The 24,868-nt window shown below is 52.9% G+C and overlaps 2 protein-coding genes across 2 annotated transcripts; one reads left to right on the top strand and one right to left on the bottom strand.

Moving 5' to 3' along the window:
- Nucleotides 1-965: 965 nt before the first annotated feature.
- Nherf1 (NHERF family PDZ scaffold protein 1) lies at nt 966-18,560 on the top strand. The gene is made up of 6 exons (XM_020159610.2): nt 966-1,613; nt 13,203-13,364; nt 14,191-14,344; nt 16,284-16,324; nt 17,382-17,471; nt 17,706-18,560. Exons 1-6 carry the CDS (start codon nt 1,173-1,175, stop codon nt 17,898-17,900), a joined length of 1,083 nt encoding a protein of 360 aa, XP_020015199.1. The 5' UTR covers nt 966-1,172; the 3' UTR covers nt 17,901-18,560.
- An 89-nt stretch (nt 18,561-18,649) lies between these two features.
- On the bottom strand, nt 18,650-24,857 carry Nat9 (N-acetyltransferase 9). Its single transcript, XM_020159557.2, has 7 exons — nt 24,728-24,857; nt 23,981-24,066; nt 23,022-23,131; nt 22,348-22,491; nt 21,315-21,374; nt 21,044-21,138; nt 18,650-20,947 (listed from the first exon to the last, which is right to left on the bottom strand). Exons 1-7 carry the CDS (start codon nt 24,836-24,838, stop codon nt 20,807-20,809), a joined length of 747 nt encoding a protein of 248 aa, XP_020015146.2. The 5' UTR covers nt 24,839-24,857; the 3' UTR covers nt 18,650-20,806.
- Nucleotides 24,858-24,868: the final 11 nt, after the last annotated feature.

Below are 24,868 nucleotides of genomic sequence, written 5' to 3'. Positions count from 1 at the left end.
TTGGAAAGTACACCCTGTCCGCTGTTTGTTTGGAGTGGGCCTGGAGGAGGGATCATGTTGAAGGGGTTGTTATTGCATGTTGGGGGAGGGGAGGGGACTGTCATTGCCAAAATCATTTGATCCTCATTCTTCAGTGTCCTCAAAGGGTCACCTCACCCTTAATTGGCTGCTCCCCAGCCTCTGAGCAGCATCTCATCTGGCAAAAGGGAGCGGGAAGGCTTACTTTACAGTCCTAGTCATTTTACTTTCCTTTCCCTCTGGAGTATACCCTGAGATTGATTACCTGACTCGGCCGGCCTCTCCCCACCCCACCTCCCTAACCAAAGGCTGACGCCAGTGTTCACGCCTTTGTCCTAAGGGGCGTGCCTCAGGACAGGTGGCCTAGCCTCGGGCTCTCCGCTGAGCTCTCGCTCCGCCCCAGCAGTGATCAGAGCCTTTCCGCAGGTCCTGGAATAGTGCAAAGTGACTGCACACGTAGAGAAGCTGTTATTCAGACAACATCGGTCTAGTTCTTACGACCACCCGCCCTCGGGCCCCAGTTTCTCGGACAACAGTGGCTCCCTTCTCGTTGTCCACCAGACTTTGACTGAAGGCGATTAAAACAGGAGGGTCCTTTACCCAAGGGCTGGTTGTCTTCAATCTCCACCACTGCAGGGGATCGGGGGAGGGGGGGCGGAGGAACCAGAACTCAGCATGAGGGGCCCTCGGCCCAGTACCTGGAACTTGCCCCAGCTCCGCCCCGCCAGCCCCACTGGGCACTTCGTAACAAACACTTCCACTTCCTGAGTCCTCATTCTTCGCCCGCCGCGGGGCGCCTTGCGAAGTTCAGGCTCCGCCCTCGCACCTTCCTATTGGCCAGTATCGTTCACCCGGCCCGAGCGCCCCCTGTCTGTGGATCCTGATTGGTCCGCGGTGGTCCACACCCTCCGCGCGGCTCCGCCCTCGGCTTTAGGGGGCCGAGCGGGTTCTGGAAAGCTCAGACGCCGCGCGGGGTGGGGATTGGCTCACGTTTCTCCATCGGTTCTTGGGTGTTTGCTGCCGCCGTTCCCCGGACACCCGCTTTACTCCGCCGGTCCTGCCTCGCTCCCTCCCGCCTCGTGGTTCGGGGAGAGAGGCTGGGCCGTCGCATCCCCGGCCCCCGACGGGACCCCGCGGAGCCGTCGCAGAGCAAGATGAGCGCGGGCTCGGCGGCCGGGGCGCTTCTGCCCCGGCTGTGCAGCCTAGAGAAGGGCCCGAACGGCTACGGCTTCCACCTGCACGGGGAGAAGGGCAAGGTGGGCCAGTTCATCCGGCTGGTGGAGCCCGGCTCGCCGGCCGAGAAGGCGGGGCTGCTGGCCGGGGACCGGCTGGTGGAGGTGAACGGCGAGAACGTGGAGAAGGAGACCCACCAGCAGGTGGTCAGCCGCATCCGCGCCGCGCTCAACGCCGTGCGCCTGCTCGTGGTCGACCCGGACACGGACGGGCAGCTGAAGAAGCTCGGCGTCCCGATCGGGGAGGAGCTGCTGCGCGCCCAGGGAGGGCCGGGGCAGGCCGAGCCGCCGGCCGCCGCGGAAGCACCGGGGGCTGGCGACGAAAATGAGCCGCACGAGGCCGAGAAGAGGCAACCCGAGCGGGTAAGAGCGGGTCCGGGTCGGGGCTAGAGGGGGCGGAGGGGTGATCGAGGGGAAACTCAGGCACCCCGGACATCGAGCTCCTTCTAAAACGTGAGTTATGATGGATGGGACCACTGCTTCCGCCCGCCCACCCGGGGCTCTCGCAGTTTCTGGGTGCACTTGGGGCAGTGTCCCGTGACCCCATCCCTTTGCCTGTGCCGGCCTGGGAGCCTGAGCGTCTTTGCCGCCTTCTTCTCTTGTCCCTTGTCCTTTGGGAGGGCGGCGCGAGGAAGCCCAGTTCGTTTTTTCTCGGCTCCCGTCTCTTGCAACCCTCCAAACCCGTTGCTCCCCGAGTCTCTTTCCTGGGCCACCAGGAAAGAGATGTCAGCTTCCCCCGCCGTCCCGGAGAGTGGTAACAAGCTGGAGTAAAGGCGAGCGCGTCCCGACCTGAGAAAGCTGGAGGAATAACAATCTCCTTTCTGTGCCGAGCCCCTGGCGGGGACAGAAGATCCCTGGGAGGCTCTCCCACACCTACCCGCATCCCTTCAGCCCTCTGGTGTGTTTAACATTAACTTCACCCAGTCTGGACTTCATCCTCCTGAAGTGCAGTGTGGCGGTTTTTTGTTTTGTTTTGTTTGTGGTACTGGGGCTTGAACTCAGGGCCTTCACTTTGAGCCACTCCACCAGCCCTATTTTTTGTGAAGGGGTAGGGTCTTGCTCAGGCTGACTTTGAACCGCAGTCCTCCTGACCTCTACCACCTGAGTAGCTAGGATTACAGGCGTGAGCCACCAGCACCCGGCCAATGTGACTTCTAAGAAAGAAAGGAAGCCCCAACGTCTCTAGGCGATGTGTGGGGGTGGGGTGCAGGGAGGAGGAGGCGCAGAGGCGTCTTGGGGGTGGTGGCTCTGCCACTCTGGAGGATTTATGATTCTCAGGAATGTGAGGAGTAAGCGCTAGCTTGTATCAGGGAACCGGAGGGAGGACCTTGGAGGAGGAGGAGAAAGATGACTGGGGGAGGGTACAGGCACACTGCCAGGCAGTGCCAGAGGAGCTGACTGTGGGCAGGTGGTCTTGTCCTGGCATTGCCATTTCTTACACTGGTACTCAGACAGCAAGCAGGCTGCATGCTTTTTGCTGGTGTTTGGTGTTTCCCCAAACTGTCCCAGTTTGAGTCGGCCGCATGGAGGGGCAGCTGACAAAACAGGAGCTGTTGTGCTGAGCTTCCAGTTCCCAAAGAGCAAAGGGGGTGGGAAGGCGGTTTTCTTGTGCAGACTGTGGGAGCAGGGTCTGTCAACAGGTACCAGCTTGCTACCTGATGGCAGCGGGTGGCAAGGGTGCCCGTGGGGCTGGGAAGATCCTCCCTGGACAGAGAAAGGGTACAGTTCAACATTAAGGTAGAAGGTGGAGCCTGAGAAAACCAACTGGTTTGGTGGAAGTGAGGTCATCAGGAGCCCTGTCCAGCCAGAGCTGGGTGCTGGGAATGCCAGGGCTACCAAGCTCCCACTTCCTGCCACTGCCAAGCTGGCATTGGTAAGCAGTGGGGGAGAGGTACGAGCACCCTGGCAGGAAGCTGGAACTGATGACCTCTGCTCCCAGGCAGAAACCCAGCTTGAACTTTGCCCTCCATTGATTTGCTATTCCCCTTTATTTTTCCTCTGGACTTTGACACCAGCACAAATTACACCCCCCCCTCCCATCACTTCCAAGTTGCTGTTCAGCTCCTCCCTTTGCCCTTTTGGTTGTGGATGTAGGGAGGCTAGAGTAGAGGATTGACAGCACACATTCCACCATGCCATCTGAAAAGGCAGTGGGCTGTGTTTCCTGCTCTCTGGGAAGTCCTCTGAGCACAGAATCAGGTTCTCCCAGGCACCTACATTTGTGTGTATTTCTTAGGCCTGGAGACAAGACATCATCTTGGGGATACCATCACCAGGCAAGTCAGTTGTCCTCTGGACTTTGATTATCCCATCTATAAAATAGGAGCAGTGTACAGTTGTGATTCCTGCCTTCTCTAGAATTTTAGAAATAGTGGGAAGTACTTGTGCCCCTACTGCCCCTACAAACTGCTAGTTGAGTTTTGTGCAGCCAACTCGAGTTTTACACATAGCTATTTATTTATATATTTATTTAGAGACAGTTTTTTGCTATGTAGCCCAGACCGATTTTGAACTCAAGATCCTCCGGTACTAGTATTACGGGTGGGATTATAGGTGTATACCACCACACCCTGCTGTAAGAGTTTTTTTTTTTTCCTAAAAGGCATCCCTGTTGTGATGAGGTGGTGGAGTGGTTAAGGCCATGAATTGCTAAAAGGCATCTCTTTCCTACATAAAACAAGTAACTGAGATCCCCTCATTAGTTGTAGCCTGAGTTTGTTTGCAGAGTGGGGTCTGTTATTTCCATTGGTTCTCATAAGGGAAGGAGGTGTAAATGGAAAGGCGCTGTGCCAAGATTTGTTGGCTAGGTGGCATCTTGTGGGGATGACCAGCCTGGGTCAAGAACAACACAGGACAGGGGATGATGGGTGCTGGAGCACTGGCACTCCGTGTTGGTCAGTCAAGGCCTGAGGAGTTGTAGGTGGGCTTCCAGCTCTGCCCACCTGCTTTCTTGATGGCTTCCCTCCCTCCCCCATTCACCAGCAGTCACAGGAAGAGGCCTATACCCTCGAGCTTCGCCCCAGACTGATGGGTGGGTATGCTTCCCGAGCCAGCTCAACTGTACTAGCTGCGCTGCGTTAAGCCAAGTTACTTCACCTCCCTAAACCTCCATTTCCTCTTGTGTAAGTTGGGGGTGAGGCGGTGACCTCACGAGGCTGTCAGGAAAACATAAGGATGTGTGTACGTCACTCAGTACCTGGCACTAAGTAAAAGCTCAGTTAATGTTGGTTGTTGGCATTTGAATTAATAAATAGTTCACAGTGATTAATTCACCCACCATGGGGCAACTGGCACTGATCTGCCCGCCCTAGCTGGGCAGGTGCAGCTGTGGCCAAGCTCAGGGCTCAGCAGTGCTCAGAGGTTACATATTACATGTTAACAATAACCTGTTAATAGTTATATGTTGACCCATGACCCTCCACAGTCTGGTGGCCTGCTCTCCCTATTGCCCCGTGAGCCCCCAGCCACACTCAGGGTCTGAATCCCCTTTAGCACGCCATGCCCTCTGAGCCATCACACCCTTGATAGCCTCAATTTGGTAATCCTGTTCCCTTCTGCTCCAGGACCAAGAACCTCTCATGGAGCCTTTCCTTGATCCTCAGAGGCGAGCTAGCACTTCCGGTTCTTCTGCTCTTTGTCCTCCTCTATCTTTGATCCCTCTGAATATGCAGTACTTCAGTCATGTGTTCATGACCTCCTCCACTACTTGGAAAGCTGAGGAGCAATATCCATGGCTTATTTGTATTGCTATCTCCAGGACTGTGCCAGGCCACTGTAGGGAGGTGCTCAATAAATATTTTTGGGTTGGTGAATGAATACATAACAGCTGTAAAAGACCTTTGTCCCAGGTCATCCCAGTCTAGCACACCTGGGCTTGTTTGTCCCCTCCAGCACACCCAGAGACTGGAATTCCAGATAGAAGCAACCCACTCATTCTTTCTTGCCTCCTGGTAGCTTCTGTTTCAAGGCTATGAAGTCAAAAGTCTAGAGAGTGGTGTCAGCTAGATCAGTTTGAATTCCAGCTCTACTGCTTCCTGGCTCTGGAACCCAAGGACCTTTTGTTCTCTGCAAGCCTTAGCTTCCACCTCTGTGAAATGGGGATACCAGCCCCCAGCCAGGAGGAAAGACTCAATAAAATGACAGGTGTGAATGAGAAGGCACCCAGGTTCCACCAGCCTTGACTATGACTCCAGAGGCAGAGACAGTGTAGGCACCCCGGGTGTGGTGGTGGGTGAGTGGGCATGATAGAACAGACCTCTTTTCCAGGGCCGCAGGTCATTCCCACTGGCCAGGATGGAGCTTTGGAAGGGCAGAAGCAGCCTGGAGTTGCTGTTTGCTTGGGTTTGGAATGCACAGGCCACGTGGTAATTTGTGTGTTGCTTCTTCCTTTTAAGTCACATGCTTGGGATGGATTTCTCAGCAGAAGCCCTGGTTCTTACCTTTAGTCTCTTCTTAGTGTGGTCATTCTAGAAACGATTCTCTTGAAGGTAGAAAGGGGTTTCAATCTCAGGGAATTTCCTGAGCCCAGATGAGGATCCTCCCCCAGACTTCCCATCCCAGGACCCCTGGAAAAGTGAGGCACTGCCTTGGAATTAGAGGAACAGGAAACTCAGCCAAGGTCAGTAGTGACAGCCACTTTGCTGGGAGAAACTGGAGCTCTAGACCCCAATAATAGATGTTCCTCTGCTCTGCCCTTCTAAGGTAGACTGGCCCAACTGGGGTAGTATACTCAGATTTGCATCGTGCCTAGTTCCCCAGCCTGGGCCATAGGATAATCAGTAGACGTCCTTGACTCCCCCACTACAACCCTGCAAATTAGGTATTGTCTTCTCATTTTGTAAGTCAGTAGTGGGTGTCCAATACATGATAGCTGTTATTATTTGTGTCTGATGATGCACTGAGTTCTAAACATGCCTTATCCCCTTGAATGCACATGACTACCCTCTAAGGCAGGTATTGGCTCCATTCTCTACCTGAGACTGAGGCTGGATCAGTTAAGGTGGCAGTTAGGTGGCTGTCACCAGGACTCTCAGTGATTGCAAAGCAGCTGTCTTCGTCCCCAACCCTGATGCCTCCCTTCAGCCTTACCGTTGGGTTGCACTTCAGGGTGTGGTTCTCCAGCTGAGCATCTCTGCCCATCATAACCTGGACCACACCAGGACTATCACTGTGGCATAAATTCAGCTGCTTGGGGCTGAGGGTGTAGCTTAGTAGCAAAGAACTTGCCTAGCATGCACAAAGCCACAAGTTCAATTCCCAGCACTGGAAAAAAAAAAAAAAATCAAAATCAGGCTGTTTGATCCCTTCATGGGCTGAGCTAGGCCCAGAGTCTGGAAACCAAGTCTCTGCCCCCAACCTGTCCTTTCTGTCTCTTGGGTTCCCTTGCAGCACAAAGAGCCCCCATGGAGGTTGGCCCTGATTGTCCACTGCACTTTGCCCTCCAGGGGCAGGGCAGGACAATTCACCATGTCCCCAGACTCCTAGGCAATGTTTAGGTTCCTGTGTCCTGGAAAAGGACAAGTGCAGTGATAGATAGTCCTGGAAGTTAGGGTCACTTTCAGGCAGCATGGTAACATACAGAGAACAGGTTCAAGTCCCACTCACTGCTCAGTGGCAAGGGCCAGAGATATGACTTCTCAGAGACAGAGACTTTTCTCCCTGTGCTTGTCAGATTGTGGGAGCCTGGTGCCTGCAGCAGAGTTCTAGGTGTGTAGAAGGAGGGCATAGTGGCCAGAGAGTGAGGCTGCTAGGTCTTTGTTGTCATGTGGGGCAGCCATGGGCCACCTGAGGCTCTCAGACACTTTTAAGTGCCCAGGTGGAGTGCCCAGTAGACATGTGAAATGCACACCCATTCTGAAGACTTGGTGCAAGTTGAGTCCCTTGTAGCGAAAATGCTGGGGGCTAGAAATGTTTTGGATTTCAGATTTTTTCAGATTTTGCGATATTTACAAGGACATAATGTGTTTTGGGGATGGGGCTCAAGTCTAAATACGAAATTCACCTTAGGTTTCATTTCCACCTATGTACATGGCTTGAAGGTAATTTTATACACCATTTTAATAATGTTATATAGGAATAATATGGAATTTTCCATTAGTGGTGTCATGTCTGTGCTCAAAAAGTTTCAGATTTGGGGCCAGGCACCTGTGGTTTACACCATAATCCTAGCTACTCAGGAGTCAAAGATCAGGAGGATTAACAACAATTGGCAACAACAATTGCCAATCCAGGCAAAAAGCAAGACCTTATCTCAAAAATCTCCAACACATAAAAGGGATGGTGGAGTGGCTCAAGTGGTAGAGCACTAGCCTACCAAACATGAGGCCCTGAATTCAAACCCCAGTACCGCCAAAAAACAAAAAAAAAGTGTCAGATTTAGAGCATTTTGAATTTCAGATTTCAGGACTGGGGTGCTCAGCCTGCACAAATAAAGAAGGTAAAAATATCTCAATTTTTAAAAATTACATGTCAAAGGGCTGGGGGCATAGCTCAAGCAGTAGAGCACAAAGCTCTGAGTTCAAACCCAAGTACTGCAAAAAAAACAAAAGTTTATATTTTGGATACATTGTTTTAAATAAAACAGTAAACTTAATTGATCTTGTTTATTTTTGCGTTTTTTTTTTTTTTTTTTTGTGGTGCTGGGGATCGGACCCTCAAATATACTAAGTACACCCTTTGCCACTAAGCTACACCTCCAGGCCCCCTTCTTTTTAGTTTTTAATGTGGTTACTAGAAAATTGGAAATTTCACATGATTGGTATTATATTTCTACTGTGCAATGCTGCCGTAGATTTGAGTTCAAATCCTGCCTTCAATCAACTGTGTGTACTTGAGTAATTTATTCCATCTCTCTAAACCTGGGTTTTCTTATCTGTGGAGTGCAGGTAACTTACAGAGTTAAAGAGTTAAATATAATTGGGCTTTAAAAACAAAATATACATAAAGCCATTAGTGCACATAGACAGTGTTCAGGAAGTGGTAGCTATTTGTGACTTCATTATTGAACCCCAGTTTCACAAGCTCCTTGAATGTCCTTGTTCTGCATCTAGGACAGCTCCTAGGAGTTAAATCTGGCAACTTCTGGGAGAAGGGTGAAGGATGATGGTTGAAGGTGGGAAGGCATGGGGCAGCTAGTCCTGGATGGTGTCCAGCCAGGCAACAGCCCAGGTACCAGCCTGCTCCATCCCAGGCTTACCCTGCCTGGGCCAAACTTTGCTTCCCTGCGTGTCTCTCTGACTTGCACTAAGAGAAGACGCCATTAGCCATAAGGAGAACTGGCACAGGGCCCCTGTCCCAGGGGTGTTGGTGTGGGAAAAGCAGCCCAGCCCCCACCTTAGCTTATGTTGCTCTCCTGGTTCCACCCTTGCCAGGCTCCAGGAAAGGGCCCTCCCATTGGGAATCAGGAATACAAAAGGGCTAGGAGTAGCTTTTTTTTTTTTTTTTTTTTGTAAAGATGTCCTACTTCTTGGTCTACACAGATGCAGGGGGAAGGTTCCTGTAGAGAGCATGAAGTGACATCAAGGCCATGGAACTCATGACCAGTTGTTGACTAGCCCACTGTGCCTCATGTGTGGTGAAGAGAGGACAGCCTACAGTGGCAGAAGTGGCCCAGTGCTTCACTTCAAGCCCAGGTCACTGGAAGGATAGTGTCCCATGCTGCCAGTTAGATCTCCTAGGCAGGGCCAATATCTCCATCTGGCTTCCTTTAAAGAGCACACACCAGGCCCAAGCCTGTGTCCCAAGAGACCTAGGAATAAACCCAGCTGCCTCCCAGAGCAGCCATGGGTCTAACCCTAAACATACTTCCAGCCCCTCCAGGACTCCCACCTGTCCTGCCCCTAGCCCCTTCTATATGGGCAGTAGGGTGCAAGTCTTAATTACATAATGAAGAGCCCTGAGTTGGGCTGGGGGAAAGGCAGTCTTGGGAGGCTGGAGTCACCTCTTTTGTTCCCTAGCTGCCCTGGTGATCTTCCTGCTCCCCTAGTCCACCCCTCTGGGGCGTAGAGCTGTCTGGCTTTCCTGGAAGAGGTGGAAGCTGCCTGGCTGTTTCTTCAGGGCCCATCACCATGGCATCAGCCAGGGAGGCGCTGGGCTCAGTGGGGTGTTGGCCCCCAGCTGCCCGTAGTCCTCCCCCAAGGAGGGGCAGGGAGCGGTCTTGGGCCTGTTCCCCAGAGATGTCACCAGGATTAGAGTATCGACTTTCCCCAGCTTTCCAGGTGGCTGCTAGTGGTGCCTATTGAATTCCGTGCCCGCTGTCCGCTCCCTGGGCTGTGGAGTGCGGGTGGAGGTGATGGGGCGGTCACGTGGGGTGGGTCTTCCAGGCTCCCTGGAGGGGAGGAGAGAAGGGGCGCCTGAGAGAACCTGAGGGAGAATGAAGACCCCACAAGGAGGGTCTGGAGGCAGCTTTTTTGGCAGGGTGTTCTCTGGAAAGCCAGCCACCATTGTTTGATAATAAGAAAGTCAAGCCCCTGCATCCAGTTCTGAGCCACCCCAGCCTATCCAACCTGTCCTCACCGCAGTTGCTTCCTCTAATGTCTGGGGGTCTGTCATTCTTATCGCTGAGTAGATCCTGATTTTTACTTCCAGCCCAGGGCCATGTTCCCCTTTATTCCCCATGTGTGGACCCCTCTAGAGTTAGCCCCTTCTGAGTTCCTGGGGTCCGCACACCAAGTCCAAGATGGCTTGGACTTTGTCCTCATTTATTGCTTCCTCAGAGGCAGAACCCAAGCCCTACTCCAACTAGTGGAGATGTGAGGACCCAGGTGCCTCACTGCCCCTCTTCTTGTCTTCTGGGTGCTAGGCCTGGGAAACACAGACCAGACCCCACAAGTTTCATGGGCTTGCCCCCAGGGAACTTCTCCTGGCTCCACCCAGGCTGGGATGGGCCAGCTTACTCAGCAGCTGTGCTAGGACACCTCCAGGACACAGCTGGGTGACACCTGGGGAAGATGGGGGGACAGGTTGATATCCCTGGAAGCATAAGAAGCACAGGCCTGCCCCTTATGAAGGGTGGAAGCCTCCAGGGACTTGGGAGGGAGGGACTAACTGGGGAGCTGTAGGTACCTGAATTCAGCACAGCACTTCAGGCGGAGCCCCTATGTCTCCACGATCCTTATGTTGACAGGAAGAAGCAAGGCAGGCTTCCCAACTTTGATGACATATCAGTCACTCGGCAAAGGTACTAGGGCACCCTTGCTGAGACTCAGTAAGGGAAGCTAGGATCACAGAGACCTGGACCAGAATGTGGGCATCACAAATGCAGCTGGCCCAGCCCTACTAGCCAAGGAACACCTGGAGCTGCCTGTCCCCACCTGCAGCCCAGTTCCTGCCACAACGCCAGTCCAGGCATGCTCATTTCCCAGCACCCAGGCCAAGCTTTATCCCTCCACTCAGGCTGGAGTGCTGGCTGCAGTAGGTGCTGAGCACCCGGAAGGAAGGCTGTGGTTTCCACAGCTCACAGGCCTAGGGCCGAAGCCAGTGGGGGGGGGGGCGGGGTAGACACACCCCACTACAGTTCCTGCTGGGGCCCACCTCTGGGGTCAGCTCCAGGAGGCTGCCAGGTTCTGGACTTGGATTCTTAAGGACCAGCCCACAATGTGGTAGAAGGAGCATGGGTCCCAAGTCAGAGACCTGGGTTAGAGTTCTGGCAATGTGATGTCAGATGGCAGTGGCCTTAACTTCTCTGAACCTTAGTTTCTCCATCTCAAAAACAGAACTGAGAAGCCCAGCCAAGTTGCTGTGCTGGGAAGATTCTTTGGAGCAAGGGGACCCTGGGATGGGAGGGTAAGACACCATTGGATCTGCTCCTGCTCATCCCTGAGACTCACCCCCCCAGTTTCTCAGAGTGCATTGGGGAGCTCAGTGTGACTGAGGCAGAAAGCTGAGCCTGTCCTGGTGGTGGCAACTGGTCAGACCTGTTCCTGCTCACCTCAGTAGACAGCCTGGGGGAGGGCTGCTGGCAGCTTTGTGGAGGGATTAGCTGGAGGGAAGCTGAGCCTCTCTCATTCCCGGAACTCGACCACTGGTGCTGGGGGGCTGCAGGAGGCAGCCAGGCAACAGCAGGGAGGCACAGGAACTCAATGGGTAAGAAGAATTTGGGGCTTCTGGGTACCCCAGCAGTCCCTGGAATAGGGATGCCTGTGGCTGCCCACTGTTTGCTACTTAGTTGTGTGTCATTGTTTGAGGTGAGGGGCTCCCTAGTCCAGATTTGGCTGCCAGGCAAGTCCCAACTGACACCCCTCCTTCTGTCTTGGCTTCTCCACACCCCCATCCAACATTCTGAAACAGGCACAAATGCCCAAGCATTTAAAGGAAGGCAAAGCCTCCTTCAGTGCCACCCCCCACACCAGTGGGACTGAATCTTCCACAGGTGGCAGCTGTCTCCTGGGGCTGGCAAGTTGGGACAGGAGGCCCTTAACCCTCCCTCCACTCCTTCCCACCCCTCCCTTGCTTATTCCACTCCTAGCCAGGGATTTTGGTTTCAGAGCAACCTGGTACACCATCCTCCCCTCACGCATCCACTTCTCAGCTTTATGTGGCTGTGTATGGCAGTAAGGACAATGGTAAAGTCCAGGTGTGTACCGGGACTTAACCATTCCAGTGTTTCCACTCTGTAGTTATCTCATTGGGCCTCATAGCCACCCTGGGAGGCAGGTGACGGAAGAATGGACTATAAATGAGAACCCTGAGGCTCAGAGAAGGAAATGGCTTGCCCCAGGTCACAGAGTTAGTAAGCAGGGGTGTTCAAAGGCAGGGTGACAACACCAAGCTAGCAGGCTGGAGAGCAACCAGTGGCCCTGCGCCAGGGCAGGGGGTGTGGGGGTGGGTAGGCGGGGTACTGTTTGGGCTCGGGCTCAGGCTTCAGCTCACTCACACCCATCCTCTGTCGTTCATCTGTCTGTTATATGGGTGACCTAGGGCTGCAGTTTCAAAGTCAAGCTGCCTTGAGTTGGATGGAGGATGTTGAAAAAGTACTGAAAAAAAAATCTGCATGTGCCTATGAATAGGTTACTCTTCTTCCTTTGACCTAGCCCTCCTTTTCAATGCCCTCCCCTCATTCAGACTCTGGTGCTGTTGCCATCTCTGTCCTTAGCTGGACATAGAGACCCTGAGGATGGCCACGCCCAGTCCAGGGCCCCTTGCTGTGCCATCCAGGTTTTGGATTATCTCGCTTCCTTTGGCTGGGCCGTTTGGCTCTGTGAGGGCAGGAATGGAGCTATGGATGAAGAAAGTTTACTGTAAACATGCTGGCTAGCTTTCAGTAAACACCTGTCCCTGCCTCTCCTGCCTAGAGAACAAGTATGGAGGGCTGGGGTCTCTACTCCCTAGCCTCAGACACCCAGCCAGGCTGACAGGGTGTCTTACTCTCCTCCCCCTAGGAGGACCAGAGGAACCATTGGTGGGAAGGAATGAGACCAAAACAACATGTGATAAACCTTAGAAGGCCAAAAGGGGAAAGGGTTTGAGAGCTAACCTCTTCCTGCCTCTCCTTTGCCAGAAAAGGAAACTGACCTTGGGCGGGGACAGTGTCCTGCCCAGGGCTGCCCAGGCATTTTGCTGCAATGTTGGATGTCCACCCAGGTCTTCTAAGCCCTGGGCCAGACTCTTGCATCGCTATGTGAGATCAAAGCCCAGTTGCAGCCCCAACGCTGGTGGCTCAGGCCTATAATCCTAGCTACTCAGGAGGCAGAGATCTGGAGGATCACGGTTCAGAGCCAGTCCTGGCCAAATAGTTCGTGAGACACTATCTCGAAAATACCCAACACAAAACAGGGCTGGTGGAGTAGCTCAAGTGGTAGAGCGTCTGCCTAGCCAGCGTGAGGCCCCGAGTTCAAACCTCAGTACCAAAAAAAAAAAAAAAAAGCCCCCATTACATTATTCCAGCTCTTCCTTGGCAGGGAGGTTGGTTAGGCAGAGGATCTGGAACATTGTGGCCTTCCTTCATCCCCACAGCGTGAGCTTCGGCCTCGGCTTTGCACCATGAAGAAGGGTGCCAACGGCTATGGCTTTAATCTGCATAGCGAAAAGTCCAAGCCAGGTCAGTTCATCCGAGCAGTGGATCCAGATTCACCAGCTGAGGCCTCTGGGCTCCGGGCTCAAGACCGCATAGTGGAGGTGATGCCCTCACCCATCCCCTCCCCCAGACTCTTCCAGATTTTTTCTTCCTGATCTTTAGACACTTGGCAGCCATCACACCATCTTCTGCTTGGTTAGCCCTGGGGTAGGGGGCCAGGGGATGTAGTCAAGATGCTGGGTGGGTGGGCAGATGGATAGGAGAAAGGGAAAGGAAAGGAAGAGTGGTGGGTTGTAAATGGATAAACAGGCTGACTGATTTCTTTCCCACCCTCACTCTCTTAGGCTCTTTTTCACCAAGCAAACACTTTGCAGTCACGATTCACTCATCAAAATAGGTAGATGCCAGGGGCTCCCCAGAGCTTCTCTGCTACCTGAGTACCCCCTGCAATGCATGGGGGGGGTGTGTATGCGCGCGCGCGCGCGCATACGTATAAATCCTCTCTCCTTAGTTAGGCTTTAAGACACTGTGCTCTTGGACTGTGCTCACAAGAGAGGGAACGTGAACTGAATGCTTGGGCTGGTCCCAGAATCACATTCTGAGAACCTTAGAGCTGCCAAGGATAAAACTCTCCCAAGACTTCTCATTTTACACGTGAGAAAAACCAAGGCCCAGTGGGGAAGTCAGAAGAGCCTAGCCCAGGCCTCCTAAACCTCTCCACCCTATCTCTCACAGCTGTGTTTGTGTAGTCCCTCTATATTTTCTTTGGTTATTCCCTTGTGTCTTGTCTCTCAGCTGATTGTCAAGCAAGAGGACTGCTGGCCTCATTCAGAACTCTGTAGGCAAGGGGGCGTAGTATTTCTGGGTGGGCCCTCCTTCATCTCCAGCATTGAGACCTATGCTGGTAACCCCTGCCCTACCCCACAGGTGAATGGGGTGTGCATGGAGGGCAAGCAGCATGGGGACGTTGTGGCTGCCATCAAGGCCGGAGGGGACGAGGCCAAGCTGCTGGTGGTAGACAAGGAAACAGATGAATTCTTCAAGAAATGCAAAGTGATTCCGTCTCAGGAGCACCTGAATGGTGAGTGGGGTGTGCAGCTGGATGCCCCAGGCCAGGGATATGGCCAGTCCTCAAGACTTTGCTGTGTCCCAGGTGGGTGGAGGCAGCTTCCTAGCTTGGACTCGCCCTCCTTCTCCTTTATGGGAGGCCCAGCGGTGCGGGTTGGTGAGAGTGGGGCCCAGTGGATTTCTGAGATGGCAGTGACAACAGTCAGCAGTCGTGAGGGATGAATCCCCAGCACCAAAGGCAGCCTGAACCTCCCTTCCAACTCCCAGCATGTTCTTAAGGCAGTGCCTAGGTGAAGAAAGGGTTAACTCTGGGGTGGCCTCCAGCCATTGCTGGGCAGATCAGAGTCCAGTGACAGGGGCCCAGTGCCTCCCCCTGTCCTTCTGTCAGGTTGTCTTGGAAACTAAGGCTTGCAGGCTCTGGAGAGCAGTGGGTCCCCCTTCGGTCTCTGGGCCCGTCCTCTCCCCTCCCCCATCCTTCCCCTGCCAAGCCTGGCACCTTCCCCTGTCCAGGCTGAGCCAGAGGGGGTAGGGCTGCTACCTTAGGGTAGGGAGGGGTTAAGCAGCCTAGACTCTTAATCTGGACTTTCTCCTGGGGAAGATGGCTCAGGGAGAGGGTGCCTGCTGACCATACCAAGGGTGAAACCTCTTTGCAGTGGGTGAGGCCTGAGGGTCAGAGTTATATTTGTAGGAGAGTGTCCATATGACTCAGATTACCAACTAGAGGGGCCCAGGGCAGCCCTGTCACCATCTGGCCTGATCCAGGGCCCCTGGAACTCCCGGAGCATCTAGCAGCTTTTAGGTAGGTGGGTGGGGCACCCCCTTAACTTGTCTCCAAGGTTCATGAAAACTAGGCAACTCAGGTATAACCCCCTGCCCCACTGAGACTGAGGCCCAAGAAGCCCTAGTCTTGCTCTTGAGGACCTGGTACAGGGAACACATAGCTGAAATTTGGATTCTACTCAACTCCTCCAATACTTTTCCCTGCCTCCAGCATCATTCCCTTCCCATCCACTCCACAGCAGTTCTACCTCTTCCATCTATCTCTCTGAGAAGTCCAAAGCCTCTGGCTAGAGGACCTGCCCAGGGAAAGGCCTAGTGGGAGGGGGAGGTTAGGTATCCCAGAAGTCCCCTGCCTCTCAGCCATGGAAAGGCTGGGGGTGTCAAAAGGAAGGAAAAGGTGAGTCAGGTAAGCTAAGAGTCAAGAGGAAACCCACCTACATTGACGAGGTCCTGGAGGTAGAACAGCCCCCTCGAAGATACGTGATTGGTGACCCCAAGCCAGATTCTCTCCCTGTCCCCTTCCTCTCCCCCCCTACCCCCCTCCATTCTGCACCACTAGGTTTCCCATTGGCTGGCTGGGAGGACACTGCCTCTGGGCCTTGTCCCCTCATTTCCAGGTGGCAGGCAGGGATTGGGATTGTTTTCTCTCCAGGCAGCAGGTGCCACCTATAATCTGGAGTGTGGCCTCAAGTCCTCTCTCATAGCATCACCACCTGAGTTGCATGTGAAAATGTTGAGGCTTAGACCCACCCTAGAATTCTGGTTTTAACAGACTTGCTAGGTAGGAATCAGGTACCCAGCCTCAAATTTCACCCCATCTAGGACAGCGATTTTCAAACAGCTTATGACCCATCTGTGGCTTCAGAGATCAGTTTGGTAGGTAAGAGACCAGCACATTGTTTAAATAAAATTGAATAGAAAATACCAAAGAGCATTGCACTGCAGTAAGGGTAAGTATTGTTTGCTGGAACTTTTATCACACACAGTCTTTGTGTGTACTGGGTGATCAAAATGCCAAATGTACTTACAGTGGGTTGCAGTCAAAAAAGTTTTAACCACTGACCTTGGGTGTGAAGTCTGATGGTGCCTATGCCCAAACTGTAGCTCTGGCCTCCTCTCGGTGTCCCTCCCACCAGACTTTTTGATTCATCTCTGCTCTCTCCCTTCCCTAGGCCCCTTGCCCGAGCCTTTCATCAACGGTGAGATACAGAAGGTAAGGGTAGCCCCCGTTTCTCTGTCATCCAATTCCAGGGATGAAAGGGGTGGGCCAGAAGGTGGCATGATTGGAAGGACAGCTCTCTGGCTCAGACTGAAACCTCAGGGCCAGTTCCAGCTCCTTCCTAAGTTCCAAGCTATGGGACTGCCAGAGTACCCCTCGCCCGACAAGGGGTAAGGCTGTTGCGGGGGAGAAGCCTGGCTGGGCCCCTTTGTAGCCCGCCATCCTGGGTGACAGCCCCGCCTCCAATTCCCCACCCAACAGAAGAGGCTATTCTTCCCCCCAAGAACAGAGCCTCAGTGTCTGACTGCATGCTGCTGTCCCTGCTACTTCCAGTCTGGGTTGGAAGAATAAAGCCCCTCCTCCCTGGGCAGAAGGGAAGGGGCAAGGCTGGGTGCCAGCCAAAGCCATAGAGGGACCCAGGAAGGGTCTGAGCCTCAAGCTGATGCCCCAGCCAAAGCTTTCTGTCTGGGATGGTCTGGCTCAGTCAGGCCACAGTGGGAGTCTGCAGGGTTCACTCAAAAATGACTTCCCAAGGGGCTCTTGCTAGGGGACCCCAGGGAGGGAAGGTCTTATGACCCACGATCTGAACTTTCAGTCAACCCATCTGTGGGTCTAGAACTCTCCATCCTGCTTGGCTACTTTAGGGTTAAGGTTTAGAGAGGGCTGCAGGAGGTTCGGGACCATCACATGTGTTCCCAATGCCAAGCAGAAGTCCTGGTGTCCCCCATGCTCCAAGATACCGCTCCTGGGTCACTGACCCAAAAAAGCAAGTTAGTGCTCAAAAGCCACATTGGGGAGGATGAGGAGAGAGCAATTCCACTAACCCCACTTTGGGCTCCCGCTCCCCCTCCCCCAAACCTTTCTGACTCATTAGGTGATGGATGGAAGCAGGGGACCCTCTGATCCTTTAAGGAATGTAGACATGCAAATCTGGAATTTGGATGGATGGCCAAGGCCTGAGCTGCATTTCTCAGACTGAGGTCCCCAGCTTCCCTGAATGGAGTTTCCTACCCCATTTTCCACCAACCTATATCTCTTGTCTCTGTGCTAGGAGAACAGTCGTGAAGCCCTGGCTGAGGCAGCCTCAGAGAGCCCCAGGCCAACCCTAGCAAGATCAACTTCCAGCGATACCAGCGAGGAGGTAGGCTGGCCTGGCCTGGTGGGGGTTGACAACTAGATTACAGGAAGTGATTCTCAGGCCACTCTAGCTTCTGGCACACAAGCTTGCCTTTGAGGTCACATGCTGAGTTGCATTCTGTTCTTGTGACCTGGCTTCTCTAGGCATGGCCCCAAGGGATCCACTCCACCAGGGCCAAGGACTGGGGAGCCTCAATGGGCAATGACTCCTAACTCTGCCTCTCTCTCCTCTTTACAGCTAAATTCCCAAGACAGCCCCAAGAAACAGGACTCTATAGAGCCCTTATCTACCTCCTCCTCCTCCTCCAATGCTGTCCTGGACTTCAACATTTCCCTGGCAGTGGCCAAAGAGAGGGCCCACCAGAAGCGCAGCAGCAAGCGGGCCCCGCAGATGGACTGGAGCAAGAAAAATGAACTCTTTAGCAACCTCTGAGTGCATCCACAAGCCAGGGCTGTGCCAGCAGCCCACCCACTCTAGCTCCCTTTCCCTGCACCCAACCGCCCTCCAATCGACATTCAATCAGCACCAGCATCTCCCTTCTTGACGAAGCTGATGGTCCTAGAAACTTTGTTCTTCCCATACTTTAGGGAAAGTGGATGCTTTTCCTGTCCTGTCCCAATCCTCTGAGGGCTTTATCCTACCAGGTATCTACTGGCTACCCTGCCTGGGACATCTCTAGCATAAGCAGGGATCATGGGGCCAGACAAGAGGTCCCCCTCCCTCACATTTCCACATGACTGGGGCTGGTCAGGAAACTGATGTCAGCAGCTACCACACATAGTAAACAGGGTATTCGTTATCCTGAGAGCCATGGCTTGGGCTTCCTTGGTTCATTTGATTTTTAAAAATTTTTTATTTTTAGTGTAGCACCACAAGCTTTAGGGGAATTCTGTTTCCTTGATTCTTATGATTTTTCTTGGTTGCTGCACCCAGAGCATGGTAATGGCCTCATCCTCAAATTTTTGTTTTCTGTTCCCATCCTTGGAGCCCTGGACAGCATGGGAAGGGCTTGGCTACCCCTGCCCATCCTGAGCCAGGCACCAGCATTGTAAGGAAATTCCTTCAGAAATTCAGCTGTTCCTCCAAACTGCATTGGCCTCTGTGTCTTCCTTTGGATCTTTGTCCTCTATGCTTGGGGCTTTCCAGGTGGGAAATGGTGAATCTCATCTTTGGTGAGATGGCAGGGTACTACTGGTGGATCATTAGGGCTCCCTGACCCCAAGCCTGGCTGGCTTTAACCAGAGGTCCTGGAATCCAGCAACATGAGCTTAGCCTCAGGGTCAGTGTGCCCGTGACACATGGGCTCCTGTGCAGTAGGGATGTTTATGGGGACCGTGGGAAGTGGGAGCTGAGACCGGTATTCTCAGAGGGCTCAGAGAGGAAGTCTGAGTCCTAGAACAGAGCTAGTTTGGGAATGCGAGGACTTGGCTTGACCCCTCTTGCCCCTGCCAGTGGGGTGCAGGACTCCCAGAAGGAGGCTGGGCTGGCTCCAGATACTCTATCTTATCTGGCCACTGGCCTGATTGGAGGGCTGCAGTCCAGCACTGTGGAAAACAGATTGGTCCACTGAGCTCCCGGACATGCTGTGTGGCAAGGTGGGATGGAAGGACTTTGCAAGAGCTAAATGTGCTGTTCCTCCACAAGAGGCCCAGGTCCTTTATACCACTGGCACCCAAGGCCACATCCTGGAGGTCTGCCAGGGAGGCCTGCCAGAATTGAGGCTGCAGAGCCAGGAGGTCCCAGGGCACGTGCTCAAGGAGAAAGAAGGGAAATTGGCCCCGGGCTACTTCCTGTCCACCCCACCTAGAGGGAACCACTCAGAACCAGGTTCTTGGACTGAGAGGAAGGTACCCTCAGGGAGGGAACCCATGAAGTCCTCAGCGTTCAAAGGCCAGTCACTATCTGGCCTTCTCAGCTTATTAGGGTTTGGATTCCACTAGCCTTAAAAGGGATCATCCAGAACCCTTATCATAGCACCCATCGTCCTATGTCAGGGTCAGCTGGGCCTGACCTGCTGTCACCCCACCCTCATCTCTACCCTTTGACCTCTGGTGGAGCCCCCTCCCACACACACACACAGGTGGAGCAGGCAGATTGCCCCACAGGGCTTCGAGGGGCCCCTCCCTACCTCACCTGCTGGGTGGAAAAGCCCCAGGGAACCTTTGCCTCTGACTAATCTGGAAGCAAGGACAGCTGGCTCAGGGAACTCCTACTGCTAAGTGGCTGGAGCAGAGTGCAGGAGCCATATAAAGCAGACTTTAAAATTAGGCATTTTAGACTGCAGTTTTTTGCCCCAGTCTGGTGCAAGATGTCAGGAAGGGGCTAGGAGGTCTTGGGCAAGTCACCCTTTCTGGGGCTGTCCGCCACCTTCCCCCCCCCAAAAAAAATGCTCTACAAGCCTCCCAAAGGCTATTTGAAAAATATGCCTGGCCTTTCTTGTTGGCCACCCCTGATGATGACAGGACGTGGGGACAGGAGCCAAGGGGTGTCCTCCCAGGTAGAGGGGACCTGGAAACAGCTCTCCCTTACTAGAGGATTTTGCCAGCAGCCTATGCCTCTGCTGCCCTCTTGTGGTCAAGTCCAGGTGCACCTGGCTCAAGAGGTGGAAGGTGAAGAGTTGTAATGGGAGCACCAGAGTGACAGAAGGCAGGGTGGCTTCATGTGACTCTACAGCAGAGGAGTAACCTCTGCTTCCACCCACAGCCTGGCAGCAGGTTCTGAACTTCCTTGACAGGGTGCTCCCCAGTCATGAGGAGCGATAGCCAAATCTCGTTCCTCTACTGTTAGTGCTATCTGGCTCCAAGGAGGAAAAGGCAGGAGCAAGGACACAAGGCGGACCGTCTGGGCCACTCACTCCCTCACTAAGTCACCTGTGCTTCCAGAGTTGCGCCCCTGGGGTCATGCTGGCCTGCTGCTGACAACAGAGGACCAAGATACTCCTGAGTCCCACCCCTCACACCACCACCAGCACAACACAGGACTGATACCAAGTGGGCTTCTGCTAGCTCTTCTCCAATGTGCTGGACAAATGAGAAAACCAGGGAAGCTGGCTAAGCTGGGTGCTTTACTCTCAGCCAGGCAGCCCTAGGGAAAGCCCTGCCCAAGAATGTTAGTTCTCCAGGCCTTTCCAGCTCCCACCTCCATCCTGATCTTACCAAGGGATTCCTGCCATTACCCTCGCTCCAGTGATTCTGAGTCAGTTTGGCTGGGAGGAGAGTCTGCTCAGTCACTGCCAGGCACAGAAGGCCACAGCAAGCCCAGAAGGGCCTGAAAGGTGAGTCCTGTCTTGAAGCAGGACTGAGCACCATACATGCATCTTCCCTGAAGAACTCTGGTCTTTAGAAACGGGAGGGCTCTGCCAAACCCTCTCTATAGGGTTTCTCTTCCATGTGGCTGGTCTGTTCCAGAAGCCACTGCTGCTCTGATTCATTCATTGTCAGTCTGAATGTCACCTCCTGGAAAATGCTGTTCACAGCCACCTGCACAAGCCAGAGCAGGGCCTGAGTTAATCGCCCCAAGTCACAGCATCATTAGCCTCACCACCTAGACCTAGGCCTTCCCACTGACAGCCTTACCTGCTCAAAGTGAAGCTTCTGGAACATCCGGATGCTCGGTTCATTTCCTTGCCCGATTTTAGCCTCAAACCTGGTCAGACCTAGCTTGGTCACTCCTCCAAAGGGGTCAGAGAGAAGAGCAAGCATCAGGATGAAGCCCCCCATAAAACCCCCGTCCTTCCTGTCCCAAGTAAAGGTACCTGTCACCTGCCCTCCCCCTCAAGGCATAAGCAGGCTCAGCTCAGCTGCGGCTTGGCCACTCCTCCCCACTAGTCTGCTCAGGCTGCCTTACCATAGGACATCATCAGGAGAGCGGCCTCAGTGCCAAAGCCTTGGCCCCTGCAGCTGGGCTCTAGGAGAAAGAACACATCTCAGTTGGCACCAGGGACCAGGCTCCAGTGTAGGCACCTGACAGTATGAGCTTGCTCAATCCTCACAGCTCTGTGAGGCTGGTGCTACTGTGAGTATTCTGCACACAAGGAAGAAAGGCGCACTGAAGTGAAAGGCCATGCCCGAGGCTCCCAGCTTGCAACAGGGCAATCTGACTTCAAAGCTGATCCCTTCACCTCAGTGCACTGCCTCGAGGAGACAGGGGCCAATAGGGGAAGATGAGGACCAAGAACACAGAAACAGGAGGGGCATGGTAGGATGCTCCAGAGAAGATCATTTATTTTTGGAAAGACCTCTGCCCACCCTAATGAGGGGAAGACAGAATTTTAAAGACCTCAAAAACTAAGGGTTGGTTGGATGCAATGATTCAAGCCTCCATTTTTAACTAGTCAGAAGGTGGAGATCGGGAGGACTACAAAAACTCGTGAGACGCCCCTCTGATCTCAACAAATGGCAAGTCGTGGTGGTGTGTGTGTGCACCTCTCATCTCAGCTACCCAGGGAAGCGCAAATAAGATGATCATGACCAGGCTGGCCTGGGCATAAATCGAGGCCCTAATCTTAAAAATAACCAATGCAAGGCTGGGGATGTAGCTCAGGAGTAGAACACACTTATCTGGCATGCAAAGGCCCCGAGTTCAATCCCTGGCAAAATAAAAAAATAATACTAATAACCAATGCAAAAAGGGCTCGTGGAGTGGCATAAGGTCCTGAGTTCAATCCTCAGTACCACCATCAAAACCAAAACAAAACAAACAAAAAACAAATCAAGGTTGAGTTCATACCAAAGTGTTAGTGACAAATCCAGGTGTAAACAACCAAGCTAGGAGTAGTCACAGGGCAGTTTGCCCCAGCCAGGAACTGGCTCACCAACACGAAGCCTGCCACAGACTAAGGTTATGGTGGGGGGAGGGGCCTGGGCCAGGTGGAACAAACCTGCAATCATGACCTCAATCTCCCCCAAGGTGGGGTCGTCTAGATCTGTGAGGAAGAGATTCACATCTCCTGTCATGCAGCTCTCTTCAGTGAGGCCTGCCTGGGCCTGCCACTTCTCTGCATCCAGCACAATGAAGGTGCACTCTAAGGGGAGAGGTGACAGGGTTACCACCTGTGTCCCCCAGGAAAGAGAGATAAGGATGTTTGGTGTTCCCACCCAAGCCAGAGAACTGAAGGATACCATCATCTCTGAGCCTGGCAGCAGAAATAGGACCCAGAGCTTTTATGCAGCTCATTTCAAATTTCCAAACCTGCCTTCAGTCTGAAGGAAAAGACAGTCTTCTCCAAATAGTATCAGTACTCTCAAAGATCGGGAAAGCCAAAGGAAGACAGGAACTACACTAGACTACAGCAAAGGACACAAGGGCAGGGCCTAAATTTAGTTACAACCCAAAATGCTTTCCTTCCAAGCCTGGTGATTGCCAGGGGAAGAAGACAGAAGAGTCAGCCACACAGTCTAATCTCAGGTGGCAAGAGAGTACAAAGGTTTCCAACACCTTTCAAGCTTTTCCTAATGCTTTTGTGGCCCCAGAGAGATGAGAAAGGGAGGGAAACTGGAGGCTGTCTCTGGAGACATCCCTCCTGCTACCAAGGCCAGGGCCTCAGCTCCTCACTGTCTGCATCTTCCCGCCAGCTGCACTGCATCGAATACTCCTGCTCCAGGGTCAGAGGCTCTGAGGCTGTCAAACGCTGCAGTTCTTCCGATTTCATCCACTCATGGTATCTGTAGGTGCAAAGGCATAACCTTAGACATGCAGGACTGATTCAAAGACATAGATTTGCACTTTTTAAGATGTATGATAGGGAAGCGGGTCCTACAGGGTTGACAAAGGGCTCACAGAAGACCCAAAGAGAGGGTTTTGATTGCTCCTAAGATTGGGTCATAGACACAAGACCCTAGGCAAGGTAGTCCTATAAGAGAATAGCTAAAGCGGACACAGTGATCTGCCCAGCTTTCCAAGCTGGCTCGGGGGTCAGTGTGGAGGAGCATTGAAACTAAACATTCCTCAAATTCCTGATGGCAAGCAGACCTCAGCAAAAAAAGCTGGACAGGTCTCCGCAAAAGCAAGGTGCCAGGGACCCAAAAGGAGAACTACAAGTAGAGGACACCCCCCCATACCATCACTTTCCCAACCTACCAGACATTTGCCAACTGCCCCCACAAGAGTCCATCCTGAGACTCAGTCCAGTCTAGTCCTCAGCTAGCCCATCAGCTAAGTGTTTAAGGAAAAGCAAACCTTAAGTTTCTAAGACCTGAGAATATTCACTGACACCAGAGAATGTCGCTAATTTGTAATTGGGTGAGAAGATAATCTCTTCTTTCTTTCCTACATACATTTACTTGACAAAATAATTCCTTACTGAAAAGTCAAAAAAAGAAGTTGAGAGGTGAAAGGGAAAAACAGGAATGGACAACTCCTTCCAGCTTTTTTTTTTCTTTGATGTTAAAACCAATGTTTCTTCTCAGGAAACAGCCTCTGAAATTAGGTCTAAAGACGGCCTCCTCATTATGCTGCAGAGAGTTAACCCTACATGGAGCTACAACTGCACCCCAGGTCAGGTGGGCAGTTACCTAGGCACGTGTTCAGAGGTGTAGGGTACCAAGACCACCTTCTTCCCCAGCAGCATGGTGTTCTCGTTCAACCTCATGATAAAAGCCTGCAAGAGAGGACAGCAAAGACTTCAGGACCCTGAGTTTCTTTCACTTAGGGTGGGAACCCAGGCTCTCCTGCTGCAGGGGTGCTAAGATGACAGAACCCCCAACTCCCTAAGTTGACACTCCCCTCCCCATTCTTCTTTACTTCCAAACACTTCAGAGAACGCTGACTCTATAAACCTTCAAGAGAACTCAGCTGATTAAAAACAAGTATAATCTGTGGTTATGGAGAGTTTAACAGCAAACTTATTTTGGCAAATATAAATTTGGTTCTGAGTTTCACGAGTCGAAAATTAAATCATTTATGAAAATTAAATCATTTATTAAGCTCGCCTCTCAGAGGCCACGTTTTTGGGAAGCCATTCCTGCCTGTCCCTTCGATCTACCACTCGAGAACTTCGATCCATCAAATCCAAGCAACAAATAGCCAAGATTCATACTCAATGCTCCCATCACTTGACCCAGTCCAGAACTCCAACCCAGGATCAACTTTCAGCCGGGTCTTAAACCTATTTCCAACCCTTCACTCCAATGTCCCTACCACCACCCCCCACCTCCTGCCACCTGGCTCAGGCCATTCTAGGTTCTCAGGTCCCTCCCCTTTGCGAGGATCCAGTCCTCGACCCTCTAACCACCCAGGTCCGGGAACTGCTAAAGCCACACCCATGCCCCGTAGAGGAAAGCGCCTGCAACACAGCTGGTGGTCAGCCTCTCCCAGCCAGCCACGCTTCCCCGCCAGGCCGGCGGCCACCCTTCTCGCATGCGCGTAAGCATGCACCGCCCACTTCCGCCACGCAGACGGCA

The sequence above is a fragment of the Castor canadensis genome, chromosome 11 (genome assembly GCF_047511655.1).
Source record: "Castor canadensis chromosome 11, mCasCan1.hap1v2, whole genome shotgun sequence".
Taxonomy (NCBI): domain Eukaryota; kingdom Metazoa; phylum Chordata; class Mammalia; order Rodentia; family Castoridae; genus Castor; species Castor canadensis.
Note: the sequence above shows the minus strand (reverse complement) of the source record. Positions and strands in the feature narration are given on the sequence as shown.